The sequence below is a fragment of the Lutzomyia longipalpis genome, chromosome 2 (assembly GCF_024334085.1).
Source record: "Lutzomyia longipalpis isolate SR_M1_2022 chromosome 2, ASM2433408v1".
NCBI lineage: Eukaryota > Metazoa > Arthropoda > Insecta > Diptera > Psychodidae > Lutzomyia > Lutzomyia longipalpis.
In genome coordinates, this window is record NC_074708.1 from 37,712,969 (window position 1) to 37,730,020 (window position 17,052).

Below are 17,052 nucleotides of genomic sequence, written 5' to 3' on the forward strand. Positions count from 1 at the left end.
TGGGAAAAATCGGCAAAATCCAAAGAAGAAAAATGAGAAAATCCCTCAATAAAATGAATTATTGACTATTAATTATCTTTTATTAATCAGATATTAATATAATATCACAATTAAATACATTACTTAATGTAACATACAATGGCACTATTAAATTGAAGTCATTTATGCGGAAAATACAATAAAACAGCAATTTCTCCTTATTGCTAAAATATTCTCTCTCAGCGCCTAAATCTACGGCCTATTGTTAACAAATAAATACATCTAGGCCCTCAATGAGCTCTAGGGTAGACTAAAAGCTATCTAAGTACATTTTGCAGTCCTTTTTGTTCACTGTGAGTACATTTTGGATGGCTTTTTGCAGCTTCCGAACAGTGCTTGGATGCATTTTGGCGGTGGATGCTAACTAGAAGCTAATTTATATACAGGAACCTATTTCTTAAGTACGTTCAAGCGCTACTGAGCAGGATTCAGCTCAGATGTCCAAATAAATTATTTAATGACTGTAAAATTGACTCTGGTGTCCTCCTTCGTGGCAATTTGCAGAGCTTCCGGGGATGCTCTTCATCAATGCCCCGGGAGACTCCATGGGGGCGGTATCACAAGAAGAGCAGTCACACGGTGGACCGGGGGTGAATCAGAAGACTGTCTCATTGCCAGTTAGGCTGCGTGTCTGTGACACAGAAGTCTTGTACATCCGCTGATGCTTCCGGAGGGCGTGCGATGGGTACTTCCGTGGATGCCGAGGTAGACTCCCGGTCATCGAGGACACCATCGAGTTCTGCGGGCAGACAATTTGATAGGATGCAGCTGGATAGATGGGCTGAGCTGCTGGGAATTTCTGTGGTGTCTGCTTGCACTTCTTCCCAAAGCGATTCTTCCACATTGTCACAGCACGTGGCCCCAATGCCCATGCAGATGCCAAGACACCCAAAAGGAGTTCCATAAAAGCTGCAAAAGACATTTTATTTTATTAATTTTGTAAATATAAAAGATTTGAGCCAAAAAGCATTTGAAAATGAGTTTTGATTAAAAAAATTAACGATTTTTTAACGTTTCTTTAAATTCTAAATTAATTTCTTTTGTGTTAAGAAAAGACTAAAAATTAGTCAATTTAGAAGAGAAATTCAGGCCAACCTTTCATCATGAATGGCCACATGGGTGCCTTGATGGCCGCTGCGGGCTCCATTGATGGTTGCACATTGAGCCAGAGGTCCCGATTGGCAAATTCGTAGAAAACAGCAATCATGAGGAGCCCACTGGGGATGCAGTAGACAAAGAGGAATCTCCCCATGCCGTCCATGTGCTCCGGCATTGGGCGCAACGGCGGGATTTCTGGCTTTCGTCGCCTCATGAGGTACCCCACGAAGAGGTTTACGGAGCCAGAGCACCTGCAAAAGTGGGTGGATCATTAAAAAAACTCACAATTTATATAGGTCACGGAGGTAGGAGCAAAGCTACTCACCAGCAGCAGAACAATGGCATAGCCACGAGGAGACGCAGCGCCCGGTCCGATTGATTGCCAACGTAGCAAGCACCTGCAAGAATGAGAAAGACCATCATGTTACAAAAATTAAATACTTTTAGATGCGAGAAAAAGGGCCGCTCGTTAATCGTCGTCACAGTTGCACAAGCAATTGATCAATTAATTCGATTCAGTGTGATCGCGCGTATTTCTTCGAAGTCATCACACCATGTGTTGAGAACAAATGAGCCAAAGAAGGAAATCTTCCGTCTAGCCACAAAGTTTAAATCAAATAAATTTATTTTAGATTTAGATTTAGAAAAAAAAAGAAAAGAAATGAAAAGCATCGTGAGAGGGAATTAAACAAACAAATCAAGTGAAACGTATCATGATCATTTTTTTCCTTATAAGATCAAGACGATCAGCAATGTCATCAATTGGAAGAAAAATTGGGAAGAATGTTGTCAAAAAGTAATCAATTTTATTTTTTTTTTACTGAGAAAATTATGCTTTTCCTCAAAATAAAAAAATATTTTTGAAGAAAGTTAAATTGAAAAATATTCCGTGTAATTTAATTAACCCTTCATACGCCGAGAAGAAGGGTACGTGACCGACACTAGAACAATATATTTCTAGTTATTGAATCTTAATTTTGAGAGTTATAGAACCAATCTTTTAGAAATATAATTTATTCGATTTTGATTATCTAAAAAATATTATTTTTATTACCTAACAAAAACTTAAAAATTAGAAAAAAAAAGTAAAAATTAGAATTCAAAAATTGGTGTAACGGTCAAATGTTTGCTCCTTTTGTTTGATTTATAAGGATTTTCCCGATTTTCTTCTAATTATACATCCCTTAATTTACGTTTAATTGATCAATTTGAATGCCTAAAAATTAGAAAGATGAATTTCGAACTGCCAAAATACGAATATTCTTTAAAAAATCCACTTCTTCATAGTTATTCAGAAAAGCTCTTTGAAATTCTATGCAAAATCATCCTTTGAAAATCACTAAAAAGCCATTTAAAAATTATTTTTTCTTAGTAGTGAAATAAACAAAGACTTCTTAAAATATTCCAAGAAATCAATAAAGCCTCATTTGAAGTCCCAAATTCACTTAACCCCGATATTTCAAGAAATTCTTTGAAATTTTAGAGAAGTCTGATATGAAAGTAGTCAATTTTCAACCCTATTTTTGCAATTTGGCCTAAGAAGCTCTTAAACTTTTCCTTTAACATTCGGAGGACGAAATTGGTAATCACTGCCAATTTGACTTTTTGAAATCGCCATATAGATTAAAATCTATCCAACATATCTTGAAAAAACTTCAATATGTATTAAAAATTCGTCAAAAGAAAATCAAGAAAAACGTTTTCTTTATAATAGAAAATTAAGCTTAAAGTTTGAGGTTAGAAATTTTTGTCTTGAAACTCTTGAAAACTTTTTGTGCAATTTTTATGCACTCAAAATCATCAAAGAAGACTTTAATTTAATTTGCGGAAAAAAACCCTGAGGTCGATTACTGACCCCTCACAGCCTTGCACGTGAGTGTTTGCTCATAGCACACAGAGGGTTAAATCTTTCTTCATTTATTCATTAAAGGAAAATTCTTCATAGCAAAGAATTTTTTCTGTATTTTGTTTTAAATTTTCTTCAGCATGACCTACAATAATGAAGCGAGATTTAGGTCTTATTTGTTTTGTTCTTTTGTATTTTTTTTTTCTTTTTCAAGTGGAAGTTACATTGACAATCAGCAGATAAGACTATCGGGAGCAATATAAATTGCCAACATACCCACTGAAGCTCCCTCAAAGTGGCCATTTCAGCCCCCTCTTTCCCCCCTGACTTTCGAGAGCTTTATCGCCGCAGAGTTTTTTTTTCGGGTGAAGCAATCACCTCACAATATATTTGCTGAATATTTACCAAAATCTAATCTTCTCTTGACAATTTTTTTTGTCAGCCCAATAATTCTTCAATTGATTTCCTTTATCGCGTGAGTTTTTCCACCACACACAAATATACAATTTTGCGCCATTTCTCATTTCAATCAACGATCGTATCAAATGGCATTGTCACCGTGTGAATGATTGACGATTGATATTGGACAAAAGCGACGTGGTTAATGCTTATTGCTAGACGTACAGAAAAAAAAAACACCTCTATGTACATATGTATATAGGTATGATTATTTAGCATTAGTGTGACTTCTGTGGAGAAAAAAAATTCCGCAAAAAAAAAGAGATTTTTGGGTTTGGCAAAGTGAAAAGTTTTGTGGCTCTCGCACGTATTTGTTTTTGAATTTATTGGCACACACACGCGCTTTTGGTTGTTATTTTATAATTTAAATTTTTAATCACCCAAATGATTTGTTTTGATGGGCTTGTGGACAAATTTGAGTGGTCATTTGGCGGCACCATCAAAGGTATGTCGCCCCCAAAACTACCCGAGATCTCCTTTTACTAAAATTCAATTTATTAGCGTTATTTATGATTTGATATAAAGAGTGATAGAAAAGTTTCGTGTTACAGGTGTTACACCTTTTTTTTCACAAGCTCTTATGGCTTGTTTTTGTCGCACCTTCACGTGTGCAATTTGAAACTCTTGTGCGAAGGAATTTCCTTTTGAAAACTGCTGTGCTACAAGGAAATAAATCTCAATGAAGAGGATTTTTTTCTTCTTTTCCAAAAATAAAATTTAAATTAATGGGAAGTGAAAGAAAAATAAATTTAGGTCAGGATGTTATAGGTAACAAAGGCTCCATTCATGTTTTCTCTTGATTTGTTAAATGAAATTGATATGTCTCTCTTTTCGAGGAAAAAAAGAAGCCGTCGAGGGGAAATGTTGTAAGAATTGGAGTGACAGCCATTGATTGAATAGCTTTCCTCCGTGTGGGAAAGAAAAACACGCGCGCCTGGCAATAATTTTTGATAAATTAAACTTTTCCATCCATCTACTACTTCACAAATTGATAATTTCCTACCCAATTATTACCTCTTTCTTGCCCATTCTTCTCCAAAAATTGCGATATTACTTCAAGCGCGCGCGCGCTAAAAAAAATGTGATAAGAACATGCAATAAATAATTTGATCTCGGTGGTAGCAACAGCAAAAGAGTAGCCCCCGAATTGGCAATGTGTGTAGAATATTTAATCAATATAAGGAAGGTATACTTAATCATTGATTGCCTTTTCTCACCTCTGAAGAGCGAAAAGCATGAAAATTTGAGCAGAATTTTTAATAAATTATCCAATTAATGATAAAAGAATCAATTATTCAGGGAAGTAGTTAGAAATTTATTCAAATTTGTATTTTTAAAATCTTTTAAATATAAATAAAACCAAGCTTAATAAAGATTAAAAGTACTTAATTTCATTGACTGCTGTTGCATTAAAATTAGCAAGTTTCGACATCTTGTGTTATCCATTTTATCAATTCTAACGTTTAACGATTTCTTTCAAATGTTTAACACTTTTTTTTAGTAACGTTTCACATTTCTTTTCCTATATTTGACGTATTTTTACGTTTAATGTTTCCTTTCTAACTTTAATATTTATTTCAAAGGCTTTTAACGTTTATTTTCTGACATTTAATCTTTCTTTCTGACGTTGAAGTTTCTTTTCTAACGTAAGACGTTTTTTTCGAAATATGGCTCTTTTCAAACATTTGACGTTTCTTTTTTTACGTTTATGGTTTCCTTTATAGCTTTAATATTTATTTTAGAGGTTTTTAACGTTTATTTTCTGACATTTAATGTTTCTTTTCTAACTTTGAAGTTCCTTTTCTAACGTTAGACGTTACTTTTCGAAATGTGGCTCTTTTTAAACGTTTGACGTTTCTTTACAAAATATCTATTTTATCCTTAAACTTTCTATTCTACAGACGTATCCATAATTAGCAATAAATTATCCAATTAATAATTAACTACTTTTAGTCTTTATTTTAGTCATTAGGAGCGCCTTCATTACAACAAAAATTTATTGATAATAATTCTATCCATTTGAACGTATTTAATTTAACTTCCTCCTTTTTGCATTATTCCTTATAGTTGTGAATAGCATGCATAATTATGCGATTAAGCAATTATGTGGTGAAAAGGGCGAAAATTGTGTGAAAGATGCAAACAGTGTGAGATTGCACGCGGGACATGCAGAATGGGGGGCTGATTTAGCAGAAAGGCAGGTAATAAAAAAGATAATGAGAAATATTAAAAGCAAATTAACAATTAATTTATCTTGTATTCAATTCCCATTGCATATTCTTCATGCGATATTTTATATGTTATTTTCAATGTTTTTATTGCTTGGGATAATTTTTTTTTCATATTAATTGTGAATGAAATGAAAATAAAATTATGAATATTCATTGCAACGATCTTGTAGTTTGAAATTAAGACTGCATTACATCAGCAAACAATAAAGTCCATTTAAAATTTCTCAGCTGTACTTCTTTTTGCCCTTCATGGAGATCTCTATTTTTTTTTGCTTTTCTTCCATTGAACTAATCTGTTTAATTATTATGCACAAGTTGAAGAAACTTTGCTGAGAATTTTCTTTTACAAGAATTTTTAGAGATAAACTTATAGAAATATTTCAGAGAGATCGTGCATTAATGCATGGCTCTTTATCAATGCTTCTTCGTTGCTTTTTGTACTCTTTAGTGATCGTTTTATCTCTAAACAAGAAGGGATTTTGCTTGAGAATAATCTCACAGACGAAAATGACTCGTGCCCCAGAGAATTCCAAATGAAATTCCTCACACCTCAAGAACCCGCGCATAACATGAAGGCCCCAGCCAATACACGAGAAGACGGTGAAATTTCACTTGTCACGAGTGATTAAGGCAAGAAATTCTCCAAGAATGGGGCAGACAACAAAAGAATATCACGAAGAAGAACCCTCGTGGAGACCATGGGAGAATGAGAAAAGCAAATAAAAGGGCGTGGAATGCGTGAAAAATGCACTTCCTCTAATTTTGTATAATTTTTAGTGTGCAATTTTTCGAGATGTTGACATTCCACGACACATATTAAAAATATAAAATACCCACTCAGGTGAGGAATTCCCTCTTCATCGTGTACAAAATAAAATCATCTCGAGACAGGGCTCTGAGAATCACTCTAGTTGAGAAGAACGAAGAAGTTTTTCCCTTTTATTTCTTCTTTCTCGTATCAACATCAACCTCCTGCCTGAGTTTTTACTCTTGTACGACGTATTTACTTCTCTTTTCTTTTCTTTTTTTTTCGGCGAGGTGAAATGTCGAGTGGATCTTGGGCCGCCAACAAATCTCGTGGACGTCACTCATTCATCCACTTTTGGTGTACCCCGGATGACGATGGAAAAACAGCAAAGAAGAATAAAAGATCGCACCACGTGAGATGAAGGCGCGCGATGGAGTTGAGAAGTTGAGAGGTTTGTGTGAAAGAATTCTTTCTCCTTTTGAAACCCTTTGAGTACCCTAAACAAGCGCAATTTAACTTGCGAGAGATTTTCCTTTAAATGAATCCATAATCATTTCAATTCACAACGTTACATATTTGTGAGCTTTCGATGAGCTTTTCAGCAAAATGAAAATATTTATTTAATTCTGCTTGTTTGCCTTGAATTTTAGTCTTGATTTATTATTTTCTTTTATTCTGTAAATGATGCTCAAAAAAGATTTTTTTTCTCTGCAAACCAATTAAGATTTTCATTTTCTTCATATGAGATAATTAAGATTTTCATGGGCTCTGCGAATTGCTTGCAAATGATCCGTACGAGTCTGTGAATTGCAAAATTCCCCTTTAACATAATCCGCGTGCACCACACACAATGCGCGCATAAAGTAAAACAGTCAAAGAGAGAGGAGAAATAGGAGCAGAAAATTGGCAGAAATGCATGTGGATGGAAATTGTCGTAAAAGCCCCATGCGGAGAGTTATTTTATATGCAAACCTTCGAGGCACATTTGCAAGAACATTGCGCGTCGTTTCGCTTAATTGGAATTTCGCATTAAAAAACATTGGTGCAGAGTTGTGATGTTTGAAATAATCACTAAAAGCAACCATTTCGAACACTTTCAACCTGCAAATGGGATTGTTCGGCGATGGTGAAGAATTTTGCCTCACTTGTGCAATTGCATTTTAAATTCGACAAGAGATCTCTTGGTTTAAAGATTAAAAGGGGAATGAATCTGTGGAGGATTCGGTGGATTCTATTCTCAATTTGGAATATTTTTTTGTCAATTCAAAGTTTTTGCGATATTTTGCAGAATTAGAGGTTAAAATTATTGCTTTTAATGAATTAAAGATTTTCTCTTTAAGAAAAGAACAACTTTATAAGGAAAATTCCGAATAAATAGCACAATTTTAAGACAGATATAAGCCCCTTACTAAAAAATTTGCATAACCGTCCCCTGTGTTGCATCCTGTCGGACATTTTTTACTGCAAAATTTATGCCCATTTTATGGCTTTGCAATACCATTGAAACATTTTTTCATCGATTGTCCTCAAAATGGATTCCAAGGAGGTACAAAGCTGCGTGGTTGTAGGTACCTCTGTGCGAACTCTGTGAGCGGTTTCTTTCAATTCATTCTCAAGACAAGAAAAAAAATATAGTGCAATAATCTCTTTTCCTTTCCACCCCAAAATCACACCAACAAGTAGCTAAAGAAATAAAAGAGAGACGCGCAAGCACTAAAGAGGTGAGAAAACTTTACAAAACGACAAAGAGAATTATGGGTAAGGTGAAAAGAGGAATTTACTTTTGGGGGCTAACACAGTGAAATATCTCTAAAGTAGCCGCGAGGTACAAAAATCCCAATCTCCTCGCTCTCTTGTGTGCTACCTCCATACATTCTTTATGTGCGTAAACAGAGAAAAAAAAGGAGGAGGAGGTGAAAAAAAAAACTTACAAGTGAATTTGTGATAATCTCTAATTCATTTTCTACCCGTTTTTTTTTAACCAAATGTTTAATCATTTGTCCTCGCACTCCCGAAAAAAGGTGAATATTTGAACGTACATATATATGTAGTATACCTATCTTGTTTTCTCTCCTCATCACTTCTTCATCTCCCCAATGGCTTTAATCAAAATATAAACACTCCTCGTACACACTTTCTTTGCTTCAACCCAACAATTGTCGGGAAACATTAAAAGCGTTGCTTTGAAAGACGAGATAAATCATAAATAATCTCATGTCTCGGAAGTGAGCAAAATGTAACGAGAATCTTTATCGGACACATGGAAGTATTTTCAGAAAAGCTCAAACACAACAGCGAAAGGAACTTTCGTGCTGTAGAGAGCTGAGAATCAATGTGATGGGAAAGAAATTCTAGATTAAAGATTAAGGATTAATTTTGAAAAGAAAACTTTTCAAATTTATACAAAATTTCGTTTCTAATTAACATTTTTGTATTGTTATTTTTATGAAGTGAAATTCTCAACGTTAGAAATTAGAGGCTGTTAAGCCGAATGAAAATATTTGTAACCTTTGAAATATTCAGATGATTCGCCAAAGGGAATAAAAGAATTTGGAAAATAAACAAATCTTTCTTTTTAGTCATACAAAAACACAAAGTCTAAAAATTGAAGCCCCAAAAAGTACTAAATTGAAACGTAAATAGTACTAAATTCAATCCTAAAAAGTTTAAAAAATTCTTCAATTTTTACTCTCAAAAAGCTCTCAGATTGAGGAGGAAAAGCCTGAAATAAGTACTTATTTCTGAGCTTGACAAGTACTAAATTCAAATCTAAAAAGTACTAAATTCAAAACGAAAAAAATGCTCAAGTTTTAATCCCAAAAAGCTCTCAGACTGAGAAGAAAAAGCAAAAAAATAACTACCTACATAATTCTTAGCCTATAAAGTACTAAATTCAAATCTAAAATTTAATTCAAACCTAAAAAAATAATTCGATTTTTAACATTATGTATCTAAAGAAAAATATTCGAATTATTCACCAATTTTCGAATTTCAAGAATTTCTTCTGAAATTTCAAAGATTTTTTGGTCGCTTAATGCGATCCGTTAGATAGTAATTGTTCAAGAATTTTATAAGAAAATCAAATCAATGATCAATTTTTTGCGCTCCATGTTCTTTCATCTATAATCATTTCTACTTTGTATATTGAGATTCCAATCAACTTACCCAACAATTCATCAGCATCCACATATCTCGATACAAGAACAGCAACAGTTTGAAGTGCTGGCACGCCCCAAGCTGTTAGTTGAGTCAATGATGAATAAGAATCAGTCCTAAACTTTAGCTGTCCAGGGCGTTCAGTCAGGTTCTCCATACGGGTCCTTCGAACTGCTAAATGCCAGTAGAAGCACAAAATTGCCCACCTGATGAAAAAAAGAATTGAAGGCATTCAATTAAACATTCTTCAGTGCCACAGAGAGAGAGAGAAATAAACATTTTCTCTGTGGTGTGGAACTATTTAAATCCTCTCCAATACACAGAACCCATGGGAGAGTAATAAATTAGCAGTTGGAAGAAAAATTCGTTTGATGTCTCTTAATTGGTTTGTGTGGAAAAATCATTCAACTCGCGTGGCATAAAAATTGTAAAATAAACATTCACGTTGGCGGGTATATTTTAAATCGTTTATACCCAAAAAAACACGGCAGGGAGATAAATTGAGGTGAAAATGATTAGGATTTACTTGCAATTCACCAAGGGTGGTCTTTTATCATTTAGCTCGCTCCCCCGTCTCTTCCCTATGCTTTTGCTTGAATTTATCTGACGGTTTAGCACTCTCTCTAAACTATCGCACAGGCAGCACACCAGCTGCTCTGTGGGTTAACAGATTACACACAACTCCATGGATTTGTTAGGAAAAATGAGAGGTGCTGGACTTGAATCTAATTTTACAGACACTTCCAATCCCAACATATCCATTTGGACGACTGTTTATTTTGAAAATTGTGTGTAGACGCAATTTTACACATTGCTTTCAGTTACTCATCATGTTTTCCATCCACACCGTACATACCCTGGTTGTGAGATATAAAGACCGCGCAATGCATGTGGCAACGGAGTTTGATAAAACGGATAAAACTTATATATTTTTCTCTTGATGAAGGAGGAGAAAAAAGAAGGAAATTGTGGATGGAAAGCCGCATGATTATTTAATTTGTTTCCTCCAACGATTTTATCGCTTTTCACGCAGACATTTTATTTCCCTCCCCGTCAAATAAATAAATCCTGACACCACAGTTTCCGTCTTGGATCCCTCTCCCTCGCTCTTCTCACGTATCATTTGCTCAATTCACATTTCACTCCCCAAATTAAAAACTAATATAAATAATTTTTTTTCTGTTACCCACAAAGTCTCGCTCAATCACCTCACTGGGAGTTCTTAATTTTTTTTTTCTTCCTAAAAAGACGATAATTAATGTTGAGTTGGATGGGAGAATTTGTTTTGAAAATGGAGGAGGAAAAGAAAAACTGTTTACAATCTTTCCACAGCATCCAAATTTTTCGTCCAAGAGCAAAAATAAATAATTTCCAAAAGAGTGTTGAAGCTTTGGAAAATTTCAATTTTTGGGGGGGGGGATTTTCATGAAAAATTTTACCTTCCTTTATTTCATGCAAACCCACAAAAAAATTTTTCAAATAAAATTAATTAATCCTCAATCTCTGATCTATGTTACCATGCAAATCTACACCATTTAAAAGAAGGATCGTATTAAAGTAATTTAATTAAATTCTTTCGAAATTTTCCTTGAATTTCATCAATCTTGGCAATTCCTAAGAAGCAAAGAAAATTCCTCAAATATTTATTTGCTCACAGAGAGTAATTTTCCTCCCCGCAGTTTTATGTGAGAACCATTCTTGTGCATTTCTGGTGGTCGCACCGAGAAGAAAATCAAGCGATGTTGGATTAAATTTACTCAACACCCAAACATTTGAGTACACACAACACAGAGCCAACAAATGGGCGAAGGAGGAGGATGTTGAAGGAGAATGTGAACGAGTACAAAAAAAAAAGCAGAAAAGAAGAAAAAACTAACAGTGGGACCACAAGCAAATAAACAGTCAATTTGAGTGAAAAATTTATGAATTTTATTTTTAACCAGGGAGCCCATCAAGAAGCCACCAAAAGCAACCAAAAGAGCAACAGCAGCAAGCTTCTCGTATGGATAAGACAACACACACAGTGCGAGGCCTCCGGAAAGAAAAATAAAGAGCAAGGCAAGAGGGGCAGACAGGTGTGAATGTGTGTATTTAGTGTGGTTAAAAAATAAATATTGAGAAATGTAAATTGGAAATAATGTCACATTATTTGAACATATTCAATGTACACACATACGAATTGTTCGATGGGGGCTCAATGGAGGAGTCTCCGTAGAAGATGCTAAATGCGGATGAAGAAAGGCCGCGAGGAGGAGATATAACAATAAAAGTCAGCAGCAAATTATAAATAATATAATGCAGAATAACAATAAAATACACCACTTTATGATTATCACCCAAAAGAAATATCAATAATCATGAGAAAATCATGTGATTCCAGTAAGTATATATTGTGAGCTTCTCTTATGGAATTCTCCTTTGCCACAGACACTGCTGAGAGATTTTTTTCTTTACCAATTTAAATTAAGATATGATTGATGGTGCGTCTTCCTTACACAATCTCAACGCCCGTTAACGCAACAATTCTCAAACACTCATTAATTTTAAAAGTTCTTTTTCTTTCTCATTTCGATTTTACAGCATCTCCCCCCTTTTTCCAGTATTTCTTTTTTTATTCACTTTACGTACAGACAAGCAATATTTGAAGCAAATAAACTAACACACAACAGTTGAGGTAATACCAAATAATTAATTGGAATGAAATTTTCAAAAGGAAACGAAAAATTTCAACAAGAATCTTTTCTTTCATAAGAGTACCAGGTGAGTTATTTTCCTTAAGGTTTATTAGATAAAAATATTTAGAGAGAATCCATCCTATTCTGCAACCAAGAAATCTTTGAAATTTCAAGAAAAACAATTTTTTAATATAAAAGACGTTGAAAATGATTTTAAAAAAAAACGATTTGACATTTCTTGACATTCATTTGACATTTATCGATGATAATATTTAACATTTGACTATTTTTTCATACATGTGATCTTTTTTCTAACATCTGAGCTTTCTTTAACGTCTGACAGTCTGTCGCTACATTCAACTACGAACTTCAATTCTTAACGTTTGACTGAATTTTCAATTTTGACGATTTTGTTTTAACGTTTAATACTCCTTTCTCAACTTTAACAATTTTCTTTTTTAAAGTTTGAACATTTGAAGTTGGTACGTTTATTGCTTCTTTTGTTATATTAAAAAAAATATCCTAACGCTTGTCGATTCTTTTCAAACGTCTGACTTTATTTTTTCTAACGCTTGACGTTCCCTTCACAATTTTAACGATTCTTTTTTTAATGCTTGACTTTTCATTCCCTTTGACATTTTTTTTAAACATTTTGAAGTTCTAACATTTAAATTTTTTCCTAACGCTTGTTAATCTTTTCTAACATTTGATTTTTTGCAACGTTTGACCCGTTTGACGTTCTAATTCTAACGTTTTATATGTCCTTTCTTTGGATGTTTCTTTTAAATATTTATCGTTAAATTCCCTTTTTTAATTTATTTTTATGTAATTTTTATCAAGGGATGTTTAGACACAGAAACACCCTCCCTGACCACCCCCTTCGAGGATAAAATGAAAATTTCAATGGATTGCAAAATTTCATGGAATACATGACCCCCAATTCGTGTGGTGATCATTACCAACAATTTATTGGTGATCTCGTGGAGTTGTTAAGAAAGAAAAAAAACGCGGAGAAAAATTTCCAAGACACGATTTTGAGTGTGACTAATAAATTTAGTAATTTATTATAAATATTGCTGAGGGTCAAACATGGACAGACGCGAGAGAGAGCAAAGAGTCTTGTGTGAGAGAATCGATTAGGAAAATACATTATGAGGCTGATTTTATGTAACTCGCTGAGAGAATCATTAAAAAAGAGTGGCCAAGTGTTGGGAAGAAAAAAAAAAGATCTTGCCCATGATGGAAAAATCAATAACCTCTTGATTGTTAATGAAGCTCCTCATCTCTCCGTCTGTTTGAAAAGAAAGAAAACGGTTGTTGAGACGTCTCTGCGATGAAGATGGGTGATCTTGTGGTGTATTTGTGAGAGCAACATGAAGATGGGATTATCCCTCAGTCAGCCAGTTAATAACTAACTTATGATCAGAAACTATTCATCAAGCGCAATGTGTTTGTTTCACATTCTTTGCTGTACTTTAACCACTGGAGAATGAAAAATATTTCAAAATTCTTGCCCCTTCTGGCTAAACGAGCCATTGGCTGGGATGTATGGTATACAAAAAGGAGAGATAAATCAGTAAAAATTGTCTGCCAACGAGGAAAATATATTATTGCAAATTGTTGACAACGCAGGTCGCCAGTGTGAGATTTCTTCTTCTTCAAGAGCAATTACTCTCCATGACAAATTTACAAGCTCCCCAGCCGCACTTCGTCAATCTTTTCTCCGTTTGCGCACCCAACCCATCATGGTGGAAGATCATCTTCTTGGCAATATCGTGGTGTTTGATCAACTCCCTAGGTTCTTGCGAGTTGTCTGTTTTTTTTCCACCTCATACTCCTTCTTAACTACATGTCAAATTCACTCGGTAAAGGTCAGCAAGCAAGTCAGCAAGAGAGAGAGCCAGAGGAATGATTTACGAAGATTTTATTTTAAAAGCATTCTGTGAGAATTATATTTCTGACACATGATTTCTCTGTCTTTCCATGAAGTGGAAATGATTTTTTGAAATTTAATCTTTTTCCCCATCAGTGATCTTCAGCTGATCTCCTTCTGCTCTCTGTGCCTTCCTTTACTTATTTGGCATTTTATGACAACTAAAGCAACTTTTTTTTCCTTACACATGGGGCTTTTTTTATTGCAGCCCCCTCACAAAATTACTGGGAATTCAGTCTGCGTGATCTTGTGAGAAAGATCATCTTGCTGTGCGAACAAATGGTGATCGTCCGTGGGTAAAATGTGGTCATTTTATGGTTCAATACTGGGTCTCTCCGAAAATATCAAATTAATGGAGGGAAATATATACTACAGAGAAAATCATCGCATCTGCTTAAATTTAGGGGCTGATAAGTAATTTATTAGAATGCTTAATATTTCTGTTATTCTGTGTAACTAAAAACAGGAGCGTAGCCAGAAGTTTATTCAAGAAGAAGTTTGTGGATTTTTTAAAAACATTTTGAAGGCGTTAAAAATCGATTAAAAAACGTCTTGACATTTCTTTATAAATATTTGACATTTCTCAATGTAACTTTTAACGTTTGACAGTCTTTTTTTTACATTTGACATTTCTTTTCTGAATTGACGTTTAGCTTTTAACGTCTGGCATTTTTTTCTCAACGTCTCATTTTTCTTTTCTTACGTTGGATATTTTTCTTTCAAATATTTGTCGTTTTTTTTTCTTCTAACGTTTAATTTCTTTTATTGTCATAGAAGAGAATTTATTTACCCCTTGCTTGTAATAAATTTAATCTCTATAAGCACTAGGATGATCTTGTAGCCATGAAATATGCAACAAATTCTATTTCACTCGATCATGCCCTTTTTTGCGCCTTGTTCGCGCGCCTTCACATTGTATACCATCAAGTACCACGGCCCCCCCTGACTCCCCTTATGAAGCTTGTTATGGTTACATGAAAGTACACTCCATTCTGGGGCATGGAAGAGGCATGAAGAATAAGCATTGGGAGCTTCTTGTGTAGGCTCACATCTTTCTTGGTATACACACAACTTCCATAACCCATCTCTGCTTGGCATCAACAAGAGGCGATGCGAGAACTCTCGTTAAATATAGGCTGTCGGACACACAACGGGCAAACCGCGTGTGCGGCGGGGCAGAGGGGTGTGTGTAGGGTATAAGAAAATAAATGACTGTTGTTCGCATGAGAAATGCTGAATATAAATTTTTATCATTATAAATCTTGTATTTTTCATTCGATCAATTTCCAAGCTTCGTTCGTACCCTTTCTTGGGGCTCCAGCACACAGCATCAACTCTCTTTGGTGCGCCAAACCTCCTTCTTGTAATTCGGACCATGGCGCACATGACCATCCATGAGGAGCGTGCATTGTGGCAATATTTTATATATAGCTACGAGCATCAACAAGTTACGCCCATTTCGAATAATCGACTTTTGTTGTGCATTTTCCCTTCCACTTTACATTTTATTTATTTTTCTCGCTTTTCGTGTTTTTTTTTCTCTCACTCCTTTTTACCTCCTCATACCTCCGCATCTCTTGTATTTAGGAGGAATGTGTGTATGCTGATGATGGTGCATCGCCATCATCATCTTGTTTTCAGCATTAAGAGGATGTCAAGACTTTTTTTTTAACAACCTCCGCAGAGAACCTTCACTGCCTGCATATACCTCCTTCAAGAAAGTATTTGCTTTTTACAGCTTCACCCCTTAGCACCTCGCGCCCACTGCAAAATTACAAATTCACACACAAACACAGCCTATGATCTCTCATGCTGTGAGAATGTACCATAGCGAAGTTAGTTTTCTTTTCTTTCATTTTCTTTACCTACCCACTTATTCTCAATCGAGCAAAACCGCCCTAAATGGATAATTAATAATCACAATGTCAGCACAGAGTGGCCACGCAACAGACCAAAAGATAAACAAGATGGGACCCCGCGTGTGAGGAATGAGAAAACAATAGAGTGTGGTGGAGCTTGATCACCATCATTTTGATGTAGGCACAATAAAATAAACTAAAACCTCGAGGATTTCTGTATGCGAAACCCGTTGGGCTTTGGGCATTGTTTTTGCGTGAAATTCTGGGAGGTTGAGGAGCTGTGGAGGCGCCAGGTACCCGGCGTCTCCACTGTTTCTAATACAATTTTCATGAAATTTTAAAAAAAATTTCCCAAAATTTTACAGATATTAAAATAAATTGAAAAGAAAATGAGATTGAGGAGCTGTGGAGACGCCAGGTCATACCCGGCGTCTCCACTGTCTCTAAATACAATAAATTTCAAGAAATCTTTAGAAAACTTTTCCAAAATTAACAAATATTGAAAAAAAAGAATTTAAAGAGCTGTGGAGGTGCCAGGTCATACCAGGCGTCTCCACTGTTTTTTATTAATTCAAGAAATCTCCAATGACTTTCCCAAAATTAAAAGAATATTAAAAAAAAAATTAAAGAAAAATAAGTTTGTGGTGACGCCAGTTTCTACCAGGCGTCTCCACTGTCTCTAAATACAATAAACTTCATTAAATCTTCACAAAACTTTTAGAAAATGAAACAAATATGAAAAAAAAAGAATTTGAGGAGCTGTGGAGGCGCCAGGTCATACCAGGCGTCTCCACTGTCAATAATATTTCGAGAAATCTTAAAAAGACTTTTCAAAAATTAAAATATCTCACGAAAAATATATCTGAAAGATATCGAAAAATCTTATTTAATAAATTTCTTAATTAATTATATGCTTTTATTAACGAAAACATTCTCGAACTTGGACAAAATTCTTCATTAAAAATAAATCACTCTCTACCTACTCTTGAAATGTTTATTTTCATCTCT

General features: G+C 34.7%; 1 protein-coding gene across 1 annotated transcript in view; it reads right to left on the minus strand.

The window, feature by feature from the left end:
- Nucleotides 1–61: 61 nt before the first annotated feature.
- The window catches only part of LOC129790604 (frizzled-4-like), a 28,884-nt gene continuing 11,893 nt past the window's right edge, over nucleotides 62–17,052 (minus strand). The window contains exons 3-6 of the mRNA XM_055828186.1: nucleotides 9,587–9,783; nucleotides 1,463–1,535; nucleotides 1,135–1,388; nucleotides 62–948 (exon numbers count right to left, since the gene is read on the minus strand). Of these exons, the coding sequence (XP_055684161.1) occupies nucleotides 635–948; nucleotides 1,135–1,388; nucleotides 1,463–1,535; nucleotides 9,587–9,783 (838 nt within the window). The 3' untranslated portion in view covers nucleotides 62–634. The remainder of the gene's footprint in view (nucleotides 949–1,134; nucleotides 1,389–1,462; nucleotides 1,536–9,586; nucleotides 9,784–17,052) is intronic.